General features: G+C 44.3%; 1 protein-coding gene across 2 annotated transcripts; it reads right to left on the reverse strand.

Annotated features, from left to right (window-relative positions):
* Positions 1–3582: 3582 nt before the first annotated feature.
* Krt10 (keratin 10) lies at positions 3583–15778 on the reverse strand. Of its 2 annotated transcripts, none has more exons than XM_011248768.2 (8): positions 7068–15778; positions 6339–6421; positions 5827–5983; positions 5559–5720; positions 5327–5452; positions 4860–5077; positions 4240–4598; positions 3583–3965 (listed from the first exon to the last, which is right to left on the reverse strand). In XM_011248768.2, the coding sequence occupies exons 1-8, from the start codon at positions 7659–7661 to the stop codon at positions 3859–3861; spliced, it is 1806 nt and encodes a 601-aa protein (XP_011247070.1). In that variant the 5' UTR covers positions 7662–15778; the 3' UTR covers positions 3583–3858. The 2 variants fall into 2 exon arrangements, with proteins under 2 accessions (XP_011247070.1, NP_034790.2); NM_010660.2 differs by having other exon boundaries at positions 4260–4598; positions 7068–7693.
* Positions 15779–16311: the final 533 nt, after the last annotated feature.

Below are 16311 nucleotides of genomic sequence, written 5' to 3' on the forward strand. Positions count from 1 at the left end.
TATCTAGTGTTAGGGGGTTGTAAGGGTGGAAGAAAAGGGATGAGGAAGGGTAGAAGATAAAGAAGCCACAAGGTAGCCAAGAGTCGGGCTACAGGTCCCACTACTTCTGAGCATAGCCATCCTAGTGACCAAATTCCACATGAAACTTTGGAGGAACACAGTCAAAGCACAACCAAACCATAGCAGGAAGGAATAGTGGGGTGCCTTCAAGGAACTGGAGGAGGTGTGGATGTTAGTGTGCCAGGAGGCGGCTGATCAAAAGGTGTATTGGGCGAGAGGAGGGACTTTAGATTCTTAGCATTAAAGGTAACTTGTGAAATATAAGCAGTTCTTGTTATGTTTTGTTATCATTTTGTAATTTTTCTAGCTGGAGTGTAGGGGATGACTGGTGATGGAATAAAAATCAGTAGAGAAATCACTAGAAAGCCAGCCACAGTAATCTGGTGATGATAAGGTGACCTGAGTCAGGGCAGAGCTAGATAGATGGCCTTTCGATAATTTTGAAGATGGTCTAAACAGGACCTGGCAGTGACTAGCTGAGGTATGGGTAGGAGTGAAGTGAATGGAAGAGAGAGGAACCAAGAATTATTCTTGTAGTAGTAAAAATAAAGGTCCCTCATAGAAGTCTATGCTCCAGGAACTGTGACTATATTCCCTTACACAACAAAATGGGCTTTATGGAAATGTTTAAATCAAGGATAAGCAATCATGATTCTGAGGAAGTTTTCTTAGAGCAGTAGCAGTGGAGAGCTTGGGTGCTGCCACACTGTGCCATTGCAAATATGTCCTTGGCTGTCCTAGAATCCACATTCTTTCTAATTAGCCACTTTCTGCCATCCTCCAGGATTAAGTCCAGGCTCATATTTTCCAGTGACTGGTCCCTAACACATCCTGATTTGAATGCCTTAGTGTCTCATCCCTGATCTTTAGTCTATGATGGACACATCTGTGCCATGTATTATTTTTACTCACTTTCAATACTTAGCATGTGTGTGACATCCTTTGCACAACTGTGCTTGTTGAATGAATGGATGCATGTTAGCCACTGAGTTACATTCTTGAGCACTCTCCTCTTGATAGGTGTTACATCTAGAAGAAACTCAGGACAAATGGCTGAGGTGCCTATTAACCTAGCAAAGTAGATGCTCTCAGCATCCGAAGTATCCGTTCCAGAGTCCTGGCTCATTTCAGCACTTCTCACCCCAGCCCTGTAGCCTAAACCCCTCCAGACCCTGAGCTTCTCATTTCTCAGCTTCTTTCCTATACAACACAACTGTCTGAGAAAGGATGAAGCTGACAATACACGTACTGTCTCTTGGTCCTTTCTTGGCCTCTTTATCCATGTGTTCCTTTGGTTCTTCTCCCTCTCCTGGTCCCATCTCTTGCCCTTCTCTCTTCTCTCCCTCTCATTCCTTCTCTCACCTCTTACGGTCCTGTCTATTCTGCTGGCCATGTTCAGTCTGAACTTTTCCAGACGCCTCTTGGGATGTTCTCTCTCTCTCATACCTACAGTACAAACCTTCTCCTCAACCATACATAGGAGTGGCCATGGCCTCCCTTTCATTCCTCAGGATCCTGGGATTAGTTGTTGTAGACTTTGTAGTTAGTACTCAAATGTATAACAAATCCTTGACGTGTATTGTCAGCTTCATCCTTTTTCAGACAGTTGTTTCTGCTGTCATTGTCCTCCATCTTCTTCACGCTTGGAGAGTTTATGCACTACCACTTAGAACATTTATCTCCTCAAAGGAGCTCTTCATTTCACCCCTTACCTTCTCTACCAATGCCAGAAGAACAGGGAGACATATGGCTCCAGGGTTTTGATTGTTTGGCATTTAGATGGCCTTCCCCCACATTCACACTTAGAAGCATCCTCACTCGTTACAGTTTAGTCCCTCAAACTTCTACAGCTGTCTGCCAGGACGGGTTGCTATTCCTGGAGGTTAAGGGAAGATGCCTGAGTGCAGAGAGCTCATGAAGCTTGTAGCACATGGAAGGCCCTGGGGGTCACCAATACTCTTTACCTTTTTGGCTCAATGGGATCATCTCCAGTTTGTTTACAAAGTGTTTAAAACAATCATATATTAATTGCACAGGAGAGTTAGTCTCATGTGCATTGTTGTACAGGGACAGTAAATATTCTCTTTTTAATTCTTAGTCCCCAGAGTTTCTGGGTTCACCTTGGAGGTTAGCTTATATGGCTATGACTCACTAATTTTGTTGCTCAACCAGTACCTATTGAGCATTAACAATTTGTGCTGAAAAAAACCATGTTAGGGTGGGGCTTACAACAATAGGTAAGGCAGACCCTGTCATCTCACTAGTATTATAATCTAGTTTAGACTGCACTGGGGTATGGTTTAGTATCCCAAATGTCTCTCAAAGTACATGGGTTGACAAGTCTCAACACATGTAGATTGAGAAAGTCTTTTTTTTTTTAAATTTAATTCTTGATTTTAAAAAAGAGCCTGGTTTTCAATGTTTGTGGAGGGGCACTGTCTCCTAGGGCACACAGAAAGTGTTATATGTTAGGGTGTGGATTATTTAGTATCATCCCACTGAAATGGCAAGGGATTGGGGCTCAGATCTTGAAAAGCACTAGCGTTCAAGTCAAGAAGGATGTTGACGCTGCTAGTCAATGGACACGGGCAACCCCAAAGCACATTAGGGCTTTCCCTCTTTACTGTACCCCAAGTAGAGCACTAAGTCGTGTCAGCTGATGTCTTAGAGTTACTTTTGCTGTACTGAAACACCTGGACAAAAGCAACGTGGGTAGGAAAGGGTTTGTTTGACTTGTGCTTCCTCATCACTGTTCATCACTGAAGGAAGACAGGGCAGGCACTTGGAGGCCGGAGCTGATATAGAGGCCATGAGAGGGTGTTGCTTATTGACTCTATCCTTGGCTTGCTCAGCTCACTTTCTTGTAGAACTCAGAACCACGATGGGCTGGGCCCTTTCCCATTAGTCACTAATGAAGACAATGCCTACAGGCTTGCCTATAGTCCTAGGGAGGCATTTTCTCAACTGAGGCTCCCTCCTCCCAGATGACTCTACCTTGTGTCAAAAAACTAGCCAGCACAGTTGGGGTCTGGTAGGGAGATATAATTAAGTGTATACAGATAGAACAAGGTCTTTATATGTATTGATTACATATAAGTGTTGGGGGGGGGCAGGAAATTTAGAGGTGTCTGTTTGGACACACTGCTGTCATCTGGCAGACACAAAATAATTTTATTGGGTATATAACAATTTTGAGAATTTCTGTTGGGCTGGTTGACTTTTGTCGAAGCTCGGTGGGAAGATGTATCATAAGTAGTATTTAAGAAGCAATATCATAATTGGAAGAAAATAGAAAATGTGAGAAATAAAGAGAATGTGAAACTTCTTTTTATATTGGGAATCTTATTTGAGATGATTTCAAAATTTCCAAGATTGAAACAAGTTACGGCCAGAGAGCTGGGAGTTCTCTACTCATTGTGTATCTTTAGGAAATGTAAGTTTCGGGCAATTATGGACTTCTTCACCCAGAGTACTCATACTGGTCCAAGCACACCCACCCAACTAAATAATAATTCTGACAGATTTTTATAGTTTGCATCAGTAAGAAAGTTTATTGAAATTTATTAGTAAATGAGAAATTAATAAGTAAGTGAGAAAGTTTTCTTCTTTTTTCTCCACAAAAGAACACTTTCTGATAGATGAAAAGAAGAAATACAGAAACCACAAAACACCTTTTAGACCTTAATTTCAAGGAGTGAACCTATTTCCACAGACCATTAAGACAAAAGTGTTTCTTGGACATTTATGTTTTCCACACGTCTGTCCAGTGGCCCGTATGAAGAGACTCTTCTATGCAGCTTAATAGAAGTGTTTCTTGGTTTCTGATTCAATCATAGACGAAAGGACTCTACCCTCAGGTGTCACCTCCTCAATAATCGTCCTGATCACTTTGGTTTTGTTAGTATCTGTGAATAATAAAAAATAAATTAGAATTTAGGTGAAAAGATTTGTAGGAATCCTAACTACTAACAAGCTATTACAAAAGGAAGATTATAACCTTTCCAAGTTCTGGAAAAAAAATATCTAAGCTGTATATGACATTTTCAAATACTGATGTCTATAGGGTTATTAAAAACACAAATGAAAACCTAACTCGAGATTTTCATTGTTTTAAAAATCAGCTCTTGAGTTTCAAGAGCAACAAAACCTTTGGAGAAAGTTAAAACTATTTCAGATTACCCCAGCTAGTTTCAGCTGACCTTGGTCCTTTAGATGATTGGTCGCCGCCACCGGAAGACTTGAAACCTCCGCTTCCGCCCTGGCCTCCGCTGGAACTTCCGCCGCCGTAGCCGCCACCGGAACTGCCGCCGTGACCACCAGCACCACCGCTGGAACTTCCGCCGCCGTAGCCGCCACCGGAACTGCCTCCGTGGCTACCGCCCCCGGAGCTTCCGCCGCCGTAGCTGCCGCCGCCGCCGGAACTTCCGCCGTAGCTGCCGCCGCCGCCGGAACTTCCGCCGTAGCTTCCGCCACCGGAGCTTCCGCCGTAGCTACCGCCGTGGCTGCCGCCGCCGCGTCCGCCGCCGCCACCGCTGGAGCTAAAGAAAGTGTGGAGGTCAAATGCGGCCACTTCTAATGTGGGAGCGTCAGGTCGCGCTCCAGTGCAGTATTGATAATCCAGTCAAGTTTGTGGATTAGTTTCCAGCCATTCGTAACGGATATTCATACACACAGCCCTAATTCCTAAACCCATTCCTGCTCCCCTTCCCGCCTCTGGCTTTTCCTTGGGCTTGGGCAAGCTTTGCTATGTGCAGTGCTGAAGGAAAGCGGTGGAGGATTTTTGCAGGTTTCCGATGTACCTTCCCTCTCCTTCTAGCAGGCTGCGGTAGGTCTGAATCTCGTTCTCCAGTCGGGTCTTGATGTCTAGGAGTTGTTGGTACTCGGCGTTCTGGCACTCGGTCTCAGCCCGAATCTGTTGCAGCTGTTCCTCCAGGGCGGAGATCTGGCTTTGAATCTGGGAGAGCTGCACGCAGTAGCGACCTTCTGTTTCTGCCAAGGAGGCTTCCAGCGATTGTTTCTGAGAAGAAGGGTTTATTAAGGTGAAACATGGGATTCAGGAAGACCTCGTAGAAGGAAAGTAAATTAGGATTCGTGCTAGGCTGCACTGCCAAAGTTTGAGCAGGACTGCCTCCATGTGAGCAGTTCTTTTTTTTCCCCCCACACGCCCACAAGCTGCAATTTCGATTCTAATTTCTTGCCCCCAAGTCATTTTTAGCATGAACAATTGCAGGATAAAATAGAAGCCAGGTTATAAGATTTAACGTACCAGGGCCAGCTGGGACTGTAGTTCAATCTCCAGACCCTGAACAGTACGTCTCAATTCAGTGATTTCAGACTTATGGCTGGACATTTGTTCAATGTTGCTGTCGATTTCTGTGGTGAGTTCCTTGCTCTAGAGGATCAAAAAAAAAAAAAAAAATAGGGAAAAGATGAGACCATTTGGGCATGCTAAGAAAAGCTCCATGGGCTTCACTAAGAAGGGTGATTGGCTAGTTTACCTTCTGATTGAACCACTCTTCAGCATCCTTGCGATTCTTTTCTGCAAGTTGTTCGTATTGGTTTCTCATGTTGTTCAGCAGCTGAGTCAGGTCAACCCCTGGGGCAGCGTTCATTTCCACATTCACATCACCAGTGGACACATTTTGAAGGTCTCTCATTTCCTGTTTGAGGAGCAGTTAGATTTAATTAGTGAGTACACCACGACCCAGATGAGCTTTTTTTTTTTTCTTTAAAAGGGGGGAATGTAATTATGTAAATTTGTGTCACCTCTTCGTGGTTCTTCTTTAGGTAGGCCAGCTCTTCGTTCAGACTTTCGATCTGCATTTCCAGGTCAGACTTGCTAAGGGTCAGCTCATCCAGTACCCTGCGCAGGCCATTGATGTCGGCCTCCACGCTCTGGCGCAGGGTCACCTCATTCTCGTATCTGAAGCAAGCAAGATACAAACACTGAATATACAGGAGGATGACGGTATACCTGGATATACACGGACTACAGTGCAGATACAGATTTGGTTTCATGTCATGGCAACATTCATAATACACGAATTCATGTAGGAATATTAATTAATATAGTTTGATTTGAAGAAAGCTGTCACTTTAAAACACACCCTCCTTTAACGATTGCCCAAAAGATATGACAATTAAATTAAAAAAAAAAAACAAACAGCTTAGCACTGTTTCACTCCAGATGAGTTCAGGAGAGTGTAAAAGCTGTTGTGGGCATCCAGGAGCATTGTTGGAAGCCCCTGCTGTGTGTGCACCACATCCACATAGCTTACTTCAGCCTGAAGTCATCAGCTGCCAGGCGGGCATTGTCAATCTGCAGCAGCACGTTGGCATTGTCAGTTGTCAGGGTGAGGATCTGAGGGGAGAGACACACGTTATTGAAAAGATCAGGTGGGCTTCTGGCTTCTCAGGTTAGCATAGGTGAGTTGCATTTTAGATAGTTCTCTGACAAACTAAACATGGACTGTCCCAGACTTGCCCATACTTCCCCTCAGGTCTTTCAGGACCTTTATGGCTATGGTTGCTTTTTGAGCACTGGCTGGGATTGTACTATTCCTGCAGCCGACCCTTTCCTTTATAGTATGTGATTTGTTTGTGTTGCAGCTAACTTTTGAGTGACTCATGTTTGTATCTGTTTAACTTGTTATAAATACTTCTAGGGGTGAATTTATACATATCTATACATATATATGCATATATGTAACATACTCATTTAAAATTATCTTAGCTCCCACACTTATGTATGACCTAGCCTATTTTAACTGTGAACTCGCATATGTGTGTTAAAACCTATAAGGTTCTCAGTAGTCTGTCATCCTGGACGACAGGCAACACACATGCTAGATGACACATTGCCATAAATATCTTTGATGAGGCCTGGTTACACTAGACATGAAAAGGTAACAGGGAAGAGACAGCAGTCAGCTGTGCCACACTTGGCATAGCTTCCTCTGCATTGCATGCCTAGGAACGATGGAAAGCCGGAGTCTGAAGCGCCTTACCTGCCCCTTAAGGTCCTCGATGGTTTTGTAGTATTTGCTGTAGTCCCGGGGCTCTCGCTGGCTTGAGTTGCCATGCTTCTCGTACCACTCCTTGATTTTACCCTCCAGCTCGTAGTTTGACTCTTCCAGAGCCCGGACTTTGTCCATGTAGGAGGCCAGGCGGTCGTTCAGGTTCTGCATGGTCACCTTCTCGTTTCCGGAGAGAAGGCTGCCACCATCTCCTCCGAATCCACCACCGCCAAAGCCTCCTCCATAGCTACCGCCACCAAAGCTGCCTCCACCGAAGCTGCCACCTCCACCGAAGCTGCCACCCCCAAAACTGCTACCTCCATAGCCTCCCCCAAAGCTGCTTCCTCCATAGCCTCCCCCAAAGCTGCCTCCTCCTCCAAAACCTCCGTAACCACCTGATGAGCCCCCAAAGCAACCTCCCCCAGAGCTCCCACGGCTAAAAGAGCCACCGCTGAAGCCTCCTGAGCTATACCCTCCACCAAGAGAGCCCCTGGTGCTGGAAACCCTGACGGATCCACCACCGCCTCCTCCTCCACTGCGGGAGGAAGAGAACTGCTTGCTGCTGGAGCTGTATAGAACAGACATGGTGGTGTAGTGTAGCCCAGGGAGTGCCTGCTACCAAGGACAGTGCCGAGCCTTTATATACTGAGAGGGCGTGTCTCACAGGTGCTAGGCTTTGCTTACTTGCATGGTTTTCTTTTTGCCAGCATAGCATCTTTGGCTTATGATTGCATAAATTATCTTCAGTAATAACCAATACCTTTTCAATGCTTTTGAATTTGCCCTGAGTACAGATGGGAAATTTGCTATGTTGAAACTGAGAATGGGTGGAGTTCACATGAGTACATTTTACCTTTTGAAGATCATTGAGTAACTATTAAAAATCTAATTTTCTAATGTTAATTTAGCTTGTACTTAGTACTTGCTAGGTTCAAAAAGTAAAAGAACTTTGCTTATAAATTGTAGTTGAAATAAGGATTTTTCAAATTCCTGTTTTAGATAGCTTTGCGAATTGCAGTAAGTAGCAAGTGTGCTGAAATTGAGCTGTAAGAAGGATCTTGAAGTAAGTAAAAAATAGGATATGGTGAACTATTAGTGTTAAGAAATTGCCACATTTAAGAAGCAAGATTTAGGAAATTATATGTATGTATATGTAATATATATGTGTACATATAATATATAGTATATATTAATATATGGGATATATCACGTATACGTAAGAGATTATATATATGTATCTTGAGAGTATATTCATATTTCTTGCTTAGGGAACTGTACACAGGAATGACTATGGAATCTTTAAATTCTTGACAAAACCATGAACTTATTCTGCTTCATACTTTTCAGTTCATGGTTCGGGTGCCTGTGAAGAGCATGGGGCAGGGATTCTAAGCACGGGTGCCTGTGAAGAGCATGGGGCAGGGATTCTAAGCACGGGTGCCTGTGAAGAGCATGGGGCAGGGATTCTAAGCACGAGAACCGAGGAACTAACCTGAAGTGCCTTAAGCTCCGGGCTGATTACAAAGAGAGGTTTATTGCACGAAAAGTTTTCTTGTAGCTACATAAATTTAGGTTACAGACTGGCACTTGGTTCAGGACTTTTAGGACAGACTTGTACTTCTGTTTCCAAGCTAGATTTCCCCTCTCAGTAAACAAGAAAAACATATTTCCCTTGGATACACTGTGCTCAGACTTCAGTGGGACAGTATCCAGGGAAGTATTTAATTGGGACTTTACATGACATAAATTTATTTTATAACTACCCATAGGCTATGACATTGCTCTTGTTAAAATATATCACATATATAGTTATATGTATAGATTCACACATGTTTTAGAATTATGTAATGCTTTTTTGAGATAGGTCAATTTAAAAATCTCTAGAACAATGCACTGATAGGGCTAGCTGTTACAGTCTCAATTTTGTCAGGAAGGTGAAGCTAAGAAATGGAGTGATTTTTTCCTAATGCTAGCTGGCTGAACCGCAGTTGGAAGCCTGCTTGAGTCTGAGATTTGTCAGCTTTCTACTCTTCCACCTTGCATATTCCTTCTCTCCCATGGTAGATTTGCTGTTAGAGGAACTAAGGCTCCAGATCTCACCACTTGCTTCTCCCCATGGGGAAAAAGCAAAACAGAAAGAGCATGGAAATGGGAAAAATATTGAAAACCCAGGGACTTGACAGGGTTCCATTAGTAATTGCTTCTTCAAATGAAGTTTGTAGCTGCACATTCCATAGAACGGGGGCTACAGGAATCTGCAGGGAAAGGGGATTTGGCTGCCAGTATTGGTGAGGCGCTGCTTGTGAGCTGCGGGTTCCTGCCGCCAGGCTGCAGCTCCTCCACTCCTCCAACCTGTCAGAACCTGCAAGTAGGGCAGCAGCTGAAAGAAACAAAAAAGCCCTGAGCGTGGGAATTGATTGTTGTGAAGATAACATGTACGATAAATGGAGGCTAACAGGAGGGAAAGAAGACCCTGGCTGCTTCAGAGAGGTGAAGCCTCCCTCCCAGGACTTGACGAAAAGAGAAAGCAAAGCGCTCTCGGTGTTCCTGATGGCCGCCATGGGTTTAGGGTTTTGTTTTTCCTAGGTTTTCTTTAGTGTTAGCTTTTAATTTTCTGTGCTGGAGAAAAACATAAAAACCTCAATCTACCTTAAGATTGGACTAAAAATAGTAGGAAGAGATATCCACCATTTCACGGAGCAAACCTTTGTCTTTTTTTGCACTCACCGCCTGAATCGAGTCTTTGGCATGAGTGGGATCACAGAGATGCCAATGAGAGTGTCTGACATGAGCCCTGGCATCTCTCGCATGTGGTTGTCATAACCAACCTCCTAATCCCTCTGCCCTCAGAGTTGCTGTGTGTATAAGTCATGAGACGTCCAGATGGGGATGGCATTCCTTAAGGAGCTCTCCAAGTCATTGCAGTCTGACAGAAGGGAAATGCTAAGACCCGCAACTTAAGTGGTTCATGAATGGCAAAGGAGTGTGGGGCTGGGTGGAGCCCACATTTCCCTCCCATGTGTGGTCTTCAGATGGCTTACTTTCAGTCTCCCCCCAGTTCTCTAAGAATAGGTATTATGTGCCTAATTTTATAGCTGGAAAACACTAAACCTTAGAAATTTATAGAAATTATCCCAGAGGCGCAGAACTGGTTGTGCTAGAGTCTGGTTTTGCTATAGCGACAGAGATGATAGTTTTCCACGACATTGAACTGACGTTGATGAGGTCACTCATCAACTGGACTGAATTCCACAGCACAGTGGAATTGAGCTGAGTCTTGTGAAGCATGGGTTAGAATCTTCAGTATGTGCAACAGCAGAGAGAGGGCTGTTCTGGGAAGTGAGGACTGAAAAAAATACCCAGGTGTTTTAGCAGGTGGAGACTCGAAGTGGACCAGTTTGGTTGGAACGAGTCGCCCATATTCATTAATTTATTCATTTCTTCAACAGGTTTAATTGAGCGCCTATAATATGACCTGGGTTTACACAGATGACTAAGATATAATTTCTGCTCCTCAAGGGATATAGTGTGTCCCTGGAGAGGCAAACCAACATGCCCACGGAGGATCCAGGAGACTGTTAGAACAGTCTAGGCTGCCTTGGAGGGGATGGGCAGAGTGCTAAGGGAGTACAGAGCAGGATTCCGGGAGTTGTGTGAGAGACTTGTATAGCTCATTGTGACAAGGTATTGCTAAGGTCCATGCCTCTTCATTGACCAACGTGTAAAATTCAGTGATCCTAAATCTGCATTATCTTAGATCCTCCCACCCCTCCCAGTTTCTTCGTCTGTACTGTGATGGAAACTGCCTGGTGGCTCTGGAGGCTGCTGTAGGGATTCCGTGGGTGGCCTCTGGAGTCGGACTCACTGTTTACTGTGAAGCTTGATCCTCGTTTCCTCTCTCTAAAGTAGGAATTATAACTTTGCTAACTGTGGTGTCATCTTGGGAGACTCATGAGTTAACAAATACAACGCATTAGGATAGCAGATGGCAGGCGTAGCGGAAGAGCTTGGCGAACGCTTTTGTTATTCTCACTGATTTCTGTTTCTTACAGCCTAACCCACTTAGGGCTGCAAAATATGAAGGCATGAGCCATGGGAGATGGCTTAGGTGCCACAGTGCTCGTACTTGCTGAGCTCATTCAGCCCCTCAGAACCTGTGTGAAAAAGCTGAGCATGACGATCCCTCCCTGGAATTCCAGTGCAAGTAGACAGAGACCAGCGGCCCCCTGAGGCTGGCTGACCAGCCACCCAGTTTATTGGTAAACTTTAGGTTCCGTGAGAAGCCTTCTCTCAAGAATATGGTGGGCAGCAAGGAAGATACCTAACTTTGACCTTGATCTTCATAGACATGCACACATACACGCACATGTACACATGAAAACACACATACAGACACACACACATGTACACACACACACACACATGTACACACACATGTACACATAAAAACATATATACAGACACACACACAGACACAGATAGACAGACACACACAGACACACACACACACATGTACACACACATGTATACACACATGTACACATGAAAACATATATACAGACACACTCACACACATACAGATAGACAGACAGACAGACACATACACACACACACACACACACTGGAAGGATAGGGCTAGAGGGTGAAGAATGGCCAGGGAGAGAAGCAGGGTGAGGAAGGAGTTTTGAGCCTGCTGACTTCATGACAGATGTGCCATCCATTTTTCGGTGAGCGATATTTGCTTCCCTTGGTGTTTGAAAAACTCATCCATTTCCTACCGACCAATAACTCACTAATCTTACCATATCTTGCTGCCACTACGCTAAACCTGGCTCTCAAATGTTCTCCCCAGGATGATTTCAGCATCTTCTGAAGTCTTACTTAATTGATTTTTTTTTTTTTTTGGCTCCCCATGTCCCTTGAGATCCAGTCTGTTCACCGTGGCATGATTAATGCCGTGGAAGCAGCACTGTCATCACCTCTTCAGCGAGCTGGAGCTTCTGGGATGGATTAAGTCTTCTCTAACCTGGCTCGCCCCTGTCCAGCCAACCCCATGCCCCCTGCGGGGAGGGTGGCAGGGCTCAACAAGAGCTGCATTCTCATAAAGTAATTACATGGCCTTGGGCAAGACACTCAGCTTTTCTGTGTTTCAAGTTACCCCTTAAAATATGGAGGCCAATGTTACTAAATATCAAAATACCAACACTATATAAGCCAATGGAAAATGCTAGCATTTCCTAGACTACAACCCAATTTCAAGCAGGCCTTTTTCCTTTTCACTTTCAGCCAAACACTGCTCATTTCCCCCACGAGGACCTTGCTTGTGGTCCCCAGTCTGGAATGGCTTTCTTCCCTGTGGCTGGCCTCTTCAATTACCATCCTCAGCTGTAGACTCGGAGATGCCATTTCCTTTATGAGTTTTTCACCATTAGGCCAACTCATGGCTGTCTCTTAGTTCTTATGTTGCTTTGAGGTTTGTGACACGGAGTGACGGCCTTCTCATTATTGGCTTCCTCTTTAGAAGAAACGATACTATCTCTGTGGCTGTTAACCGAAAGGTTAGTGGTTCGAGCCCACCCAGGGACGACAGACAGGCCTCACCTAGGAAGAGCCGGGCGTGGTGGCTAACGCCTTTAATCCCAGCACTCGGGAGGCAGAGGGAGGTGGATTTCTGAGTTCGAGGCCAGCCTGGTCTACAAAGTGAGTTCCAGGACAGCCAGGGCTACACAGAGAAACCCTGTCTCTAAAAACAAAAAAACAAAACAAAACAAAAAACCCAAAACAACAAAAAAAGAAGAAACGATGCCTTAGATTCTGGGCACACCTCATAGATACTGATTGTTCTTTGAGGAGTTTTCAGTGCCCCCCCCTTTCTTTTCCTTGCTTTGCTCCCTGGACATTTATTTGTCCCAGACATCTAGGCACTCTTGCAAGTTTTGCAAGTTGAAAACTAAAAGGCTAAGTCAAAAGTTGATTGTTCTTGGAAAAAAAAAGATGACTCTTGTAGATGTGAAAACCCAAGATTCTACATACCATTCCCAGGATAGCTTTGGGTGGTGTGCATCTGAGACCAGGTAGACCTTAAGCCTACATGTCCCTCTTCTATCAAGTCATTTGTTAGATCTGTTGAGATCGCCCTGCTGCTACTGAGATAAGTCCTTGTATTACGAAATTTGAATTTACTTGCCAGTTGGCCTTTGCCTTAGGCACCCCTAGGAGGGAGTATGGAGCACAGTAGGATGATTCAACACAGCATCACTTAGCCTTGCCATTCCTCTGTGTGTCCCAGGTTTCTTCTTTGGGTCAAGCTCATACCATTCTGTGAAAGACAGTTGCCTCTCTGTGGAGCAGCTGCCTTTGGAGGGGAAACAGTGACCCAGAGTAGCAGGCAGAAATGGAATGGTCATCTTGGTTCCCACAAGAGACGAGAAAAGCTGGAAGAACCGACTAAACCGACCTGCAGAAACTCCAGTCTTAAAAGGCTGAAGAAGATGAACATTGTCAGATTTTCGCAGCTGTTCTTCACTCTCACACATCTACAACATTCCTTTAGGGATGTTTGTTCTTCATCCATGTTAAAGAATGGCTTGGTGTAAATCATAGCACATAGCCCCCCCCCCCCCCCAACATGAAGTTTATGTAAATCTAAGTAGAGTATTGAAGCTTTTGGCTTAGGAATGGGACACAGAAGTTAAACTGCACAGTAATAATTACCTCCTCTAGTATTTTAATTAAGTGTACAATGTGTAGATTGAAGGGAAGTCATGAAGTAAAGTTAATCTCTTAATAATATTCAGACAAGTCTTAGAGGCCTGGCTTTAAAAAAAAAAACCTATGACTAATTTCATAGCAAATGCAGTTCTTTACGTTTTCCCAAGTGGATAAGAGTGCAGGGGACTAGACTTTAATAACTATTTACATGTAGTGCAGTTGTATTGGGGAAATTGACCGTGACCATTCTGGCTCTACAGGCCTGGAGACTGATCACATCCCAAGACTATGTAATTTCTTGGATTAAGCCATTTAACAAGCCTGCAGCTTGAGAGTTTCCAAGTCCAAGGCCTTGTGTGGAGCACTTCACCTGTTTATCCCATTAAATCCTAACAGCAACTTTATGCAGTTTACCCAAAAGTCTCCTGGAAAGGACTTTGCTGGCATTTCATCACATTTATTTTTTGAGCAACTCTTCAAACTCCCATGAAATGACTTAAAACTGTGTTTCCAAGCATTGTGACTTAGAAAAATTAATGAGTACATAGGGATTTTATTTTATCTTTTTCAAACTGGACAAAGTTTCTTTGTTGTAGCTACTAGAAAAAATGGCGCTGTGGTGGGAAACACAGGTTGATTTGGAGGGGGAAAAAGTGGGTGAGTGGCCCAGTCATGGAAGAGGTCAGATCTGCAGCTCTCCCCTGGGCTGCTTGGTTCTGCCCACACTTTGGGAGGGTCTCAAGACTGTCAGGATTGTGCTCAGCCCCAGTGCAGTCATTAAATGGATGCAATTAGCCACCATGCAGAATCGTAGTGTTAATCCTTTTATACTGCTGGGTTTTCCAGAAGCTGCTAGCTCCCATTTGGAGCGTAATCCTTTGCTTAAGGTTTTAACTCTTTAAGGCTTGGGGAATACAGTGCTAATCTGACCTAATGCTAGCAAACCAAACCAGAGCTTGCTGGCTTGGAATCTCCCAGCTTCTGCAAATTTATTTTGGTTAAAAGGTGGGGCTAAGTAGAGTTTTCTATCTTTTAAAAAGGGGTAATTAAACTTGTTCTTTGACAATTTCCTATGTGTATATAGTACATTCTGATCCCTCATCCCTGGCCTCTTGTTAGCTCCGGTCCACCTGTCACCATTCCCTACCCTGCCCCAAATCCCTTTCCCACATTCTTGCCGTTTTGTTTTGTTTTGTTTTGTTTTGTTTTGTTTTGTTTTGTTTTGTTTTGTTTTGTTTTGTGATACACTGAGTTTAACCAGGGCCTTCTATGTGACTATGGGCTTGGAGCCATGTGGTTCTTCATTGGAGTCTGGGGGGGCCATCAGTCAGTATACAAATGAAGGTGACTCCCATCTCCTCCAGACTCTATGGGCAGTCCTTGTGCGCATGCACCACAGCCCTGATAAAAAGCCATGTTTCTCCTCCCCCAACTCCTCTTCCCTTCCTCACCTCCACCCCCACCCCCTCCCCAGAGGCAGCCTCTGTATCTCTTTTAATAAACCTCCCATGTGAGACCTGTTGTACAGTGTGATTTTTGTCGGAACCCACCACTTAGTTCCAGCAGTGCTGGTATATATATTTCTATAGAAGAGAATCTTTCTTGTATCAGAAAAAACTGTCAACAAACCACTAATATTGCTCCTTGAAAACTAAAAATATGGGGGGGGGGGAAGAGAAATTAGGAACCAGATGCCAGCATGTAGGCATAGTAACGTAATTTAAGAAGTAGTGTGCGTGTCCTCTTCCCACCTTCTTCCATCCGACCTCTGGCTCTAGGAAGACTGCTGCACCCTCTTTCTTCATGCATTAGGTTTGCCCAGTGTTTCCACTGGGAAACTGGAGGAGGAAGAGGAAAAAGGTTATGAGAACGTGTTCTCTGTGGCGTAACTATATCTTGTTATTGAAAGCTGCATTCTGAAGTTGTGGAGATCGAACTGTCCATAAGTGCTTGTCAAACAAGCATGAGGACCCAAGTTGCTACCCAGATCCCATGTGCAGGTGTCCCTCCACCTTGTCTTCTGACTGAGGCCATTTCAGGTTTAACTAGAATCTAATCTTGATGGAGAATCCCATGGAAAGCTTCCTAACTCTAGTCTAGGAACCAAAGGTCAGGATGTCCTAGCTAACATATCCTAGCCTTTGTTAAAACTACTTGTGCAGAACCCCTTCCAGCTAGCTAACTGCTCATCTTCGTTTCTGTTGAAATGGCTTGCTTCAACTGATTACGTCATGAAGCCCCTCACTGCAGCTGCTGAGTGTATAGGCCCATGCTCTGCACACTTGGGGCCACACCTAGGTCCCTGAACACTTGGTTGTGGTCCCAGCCATCTAGAATAAAGGTTTTCAATTAACTATGCTCTGTGTCTGAGTGGTAATTCCCGGTTGGCTTCCAACATAGAAAATGGAAGTCTGAAAGACTTGGGAGTTCCAGGGGACACTGAGATGGATTGTTCTTTTGGATAAGAGGTTTATTAGAAAGGCTATTAACTCTTATATTTTTGGTTGTGAGCCTAGCCTTTAAT

Source organism: Mus musculus, chromosome 11, assembly GCF_000001635.26.
Source record: "Mus musculus strain C57BL/6J chromosome 11, GRCm38.p6 C57BL/6J".
NCBI classification, from domain to species: domain Eukaryota; kingdom Metazoa; phylum Chordata; class Mammalia; order Rodentia; family Muridae; genus Mus; species Mus musculus.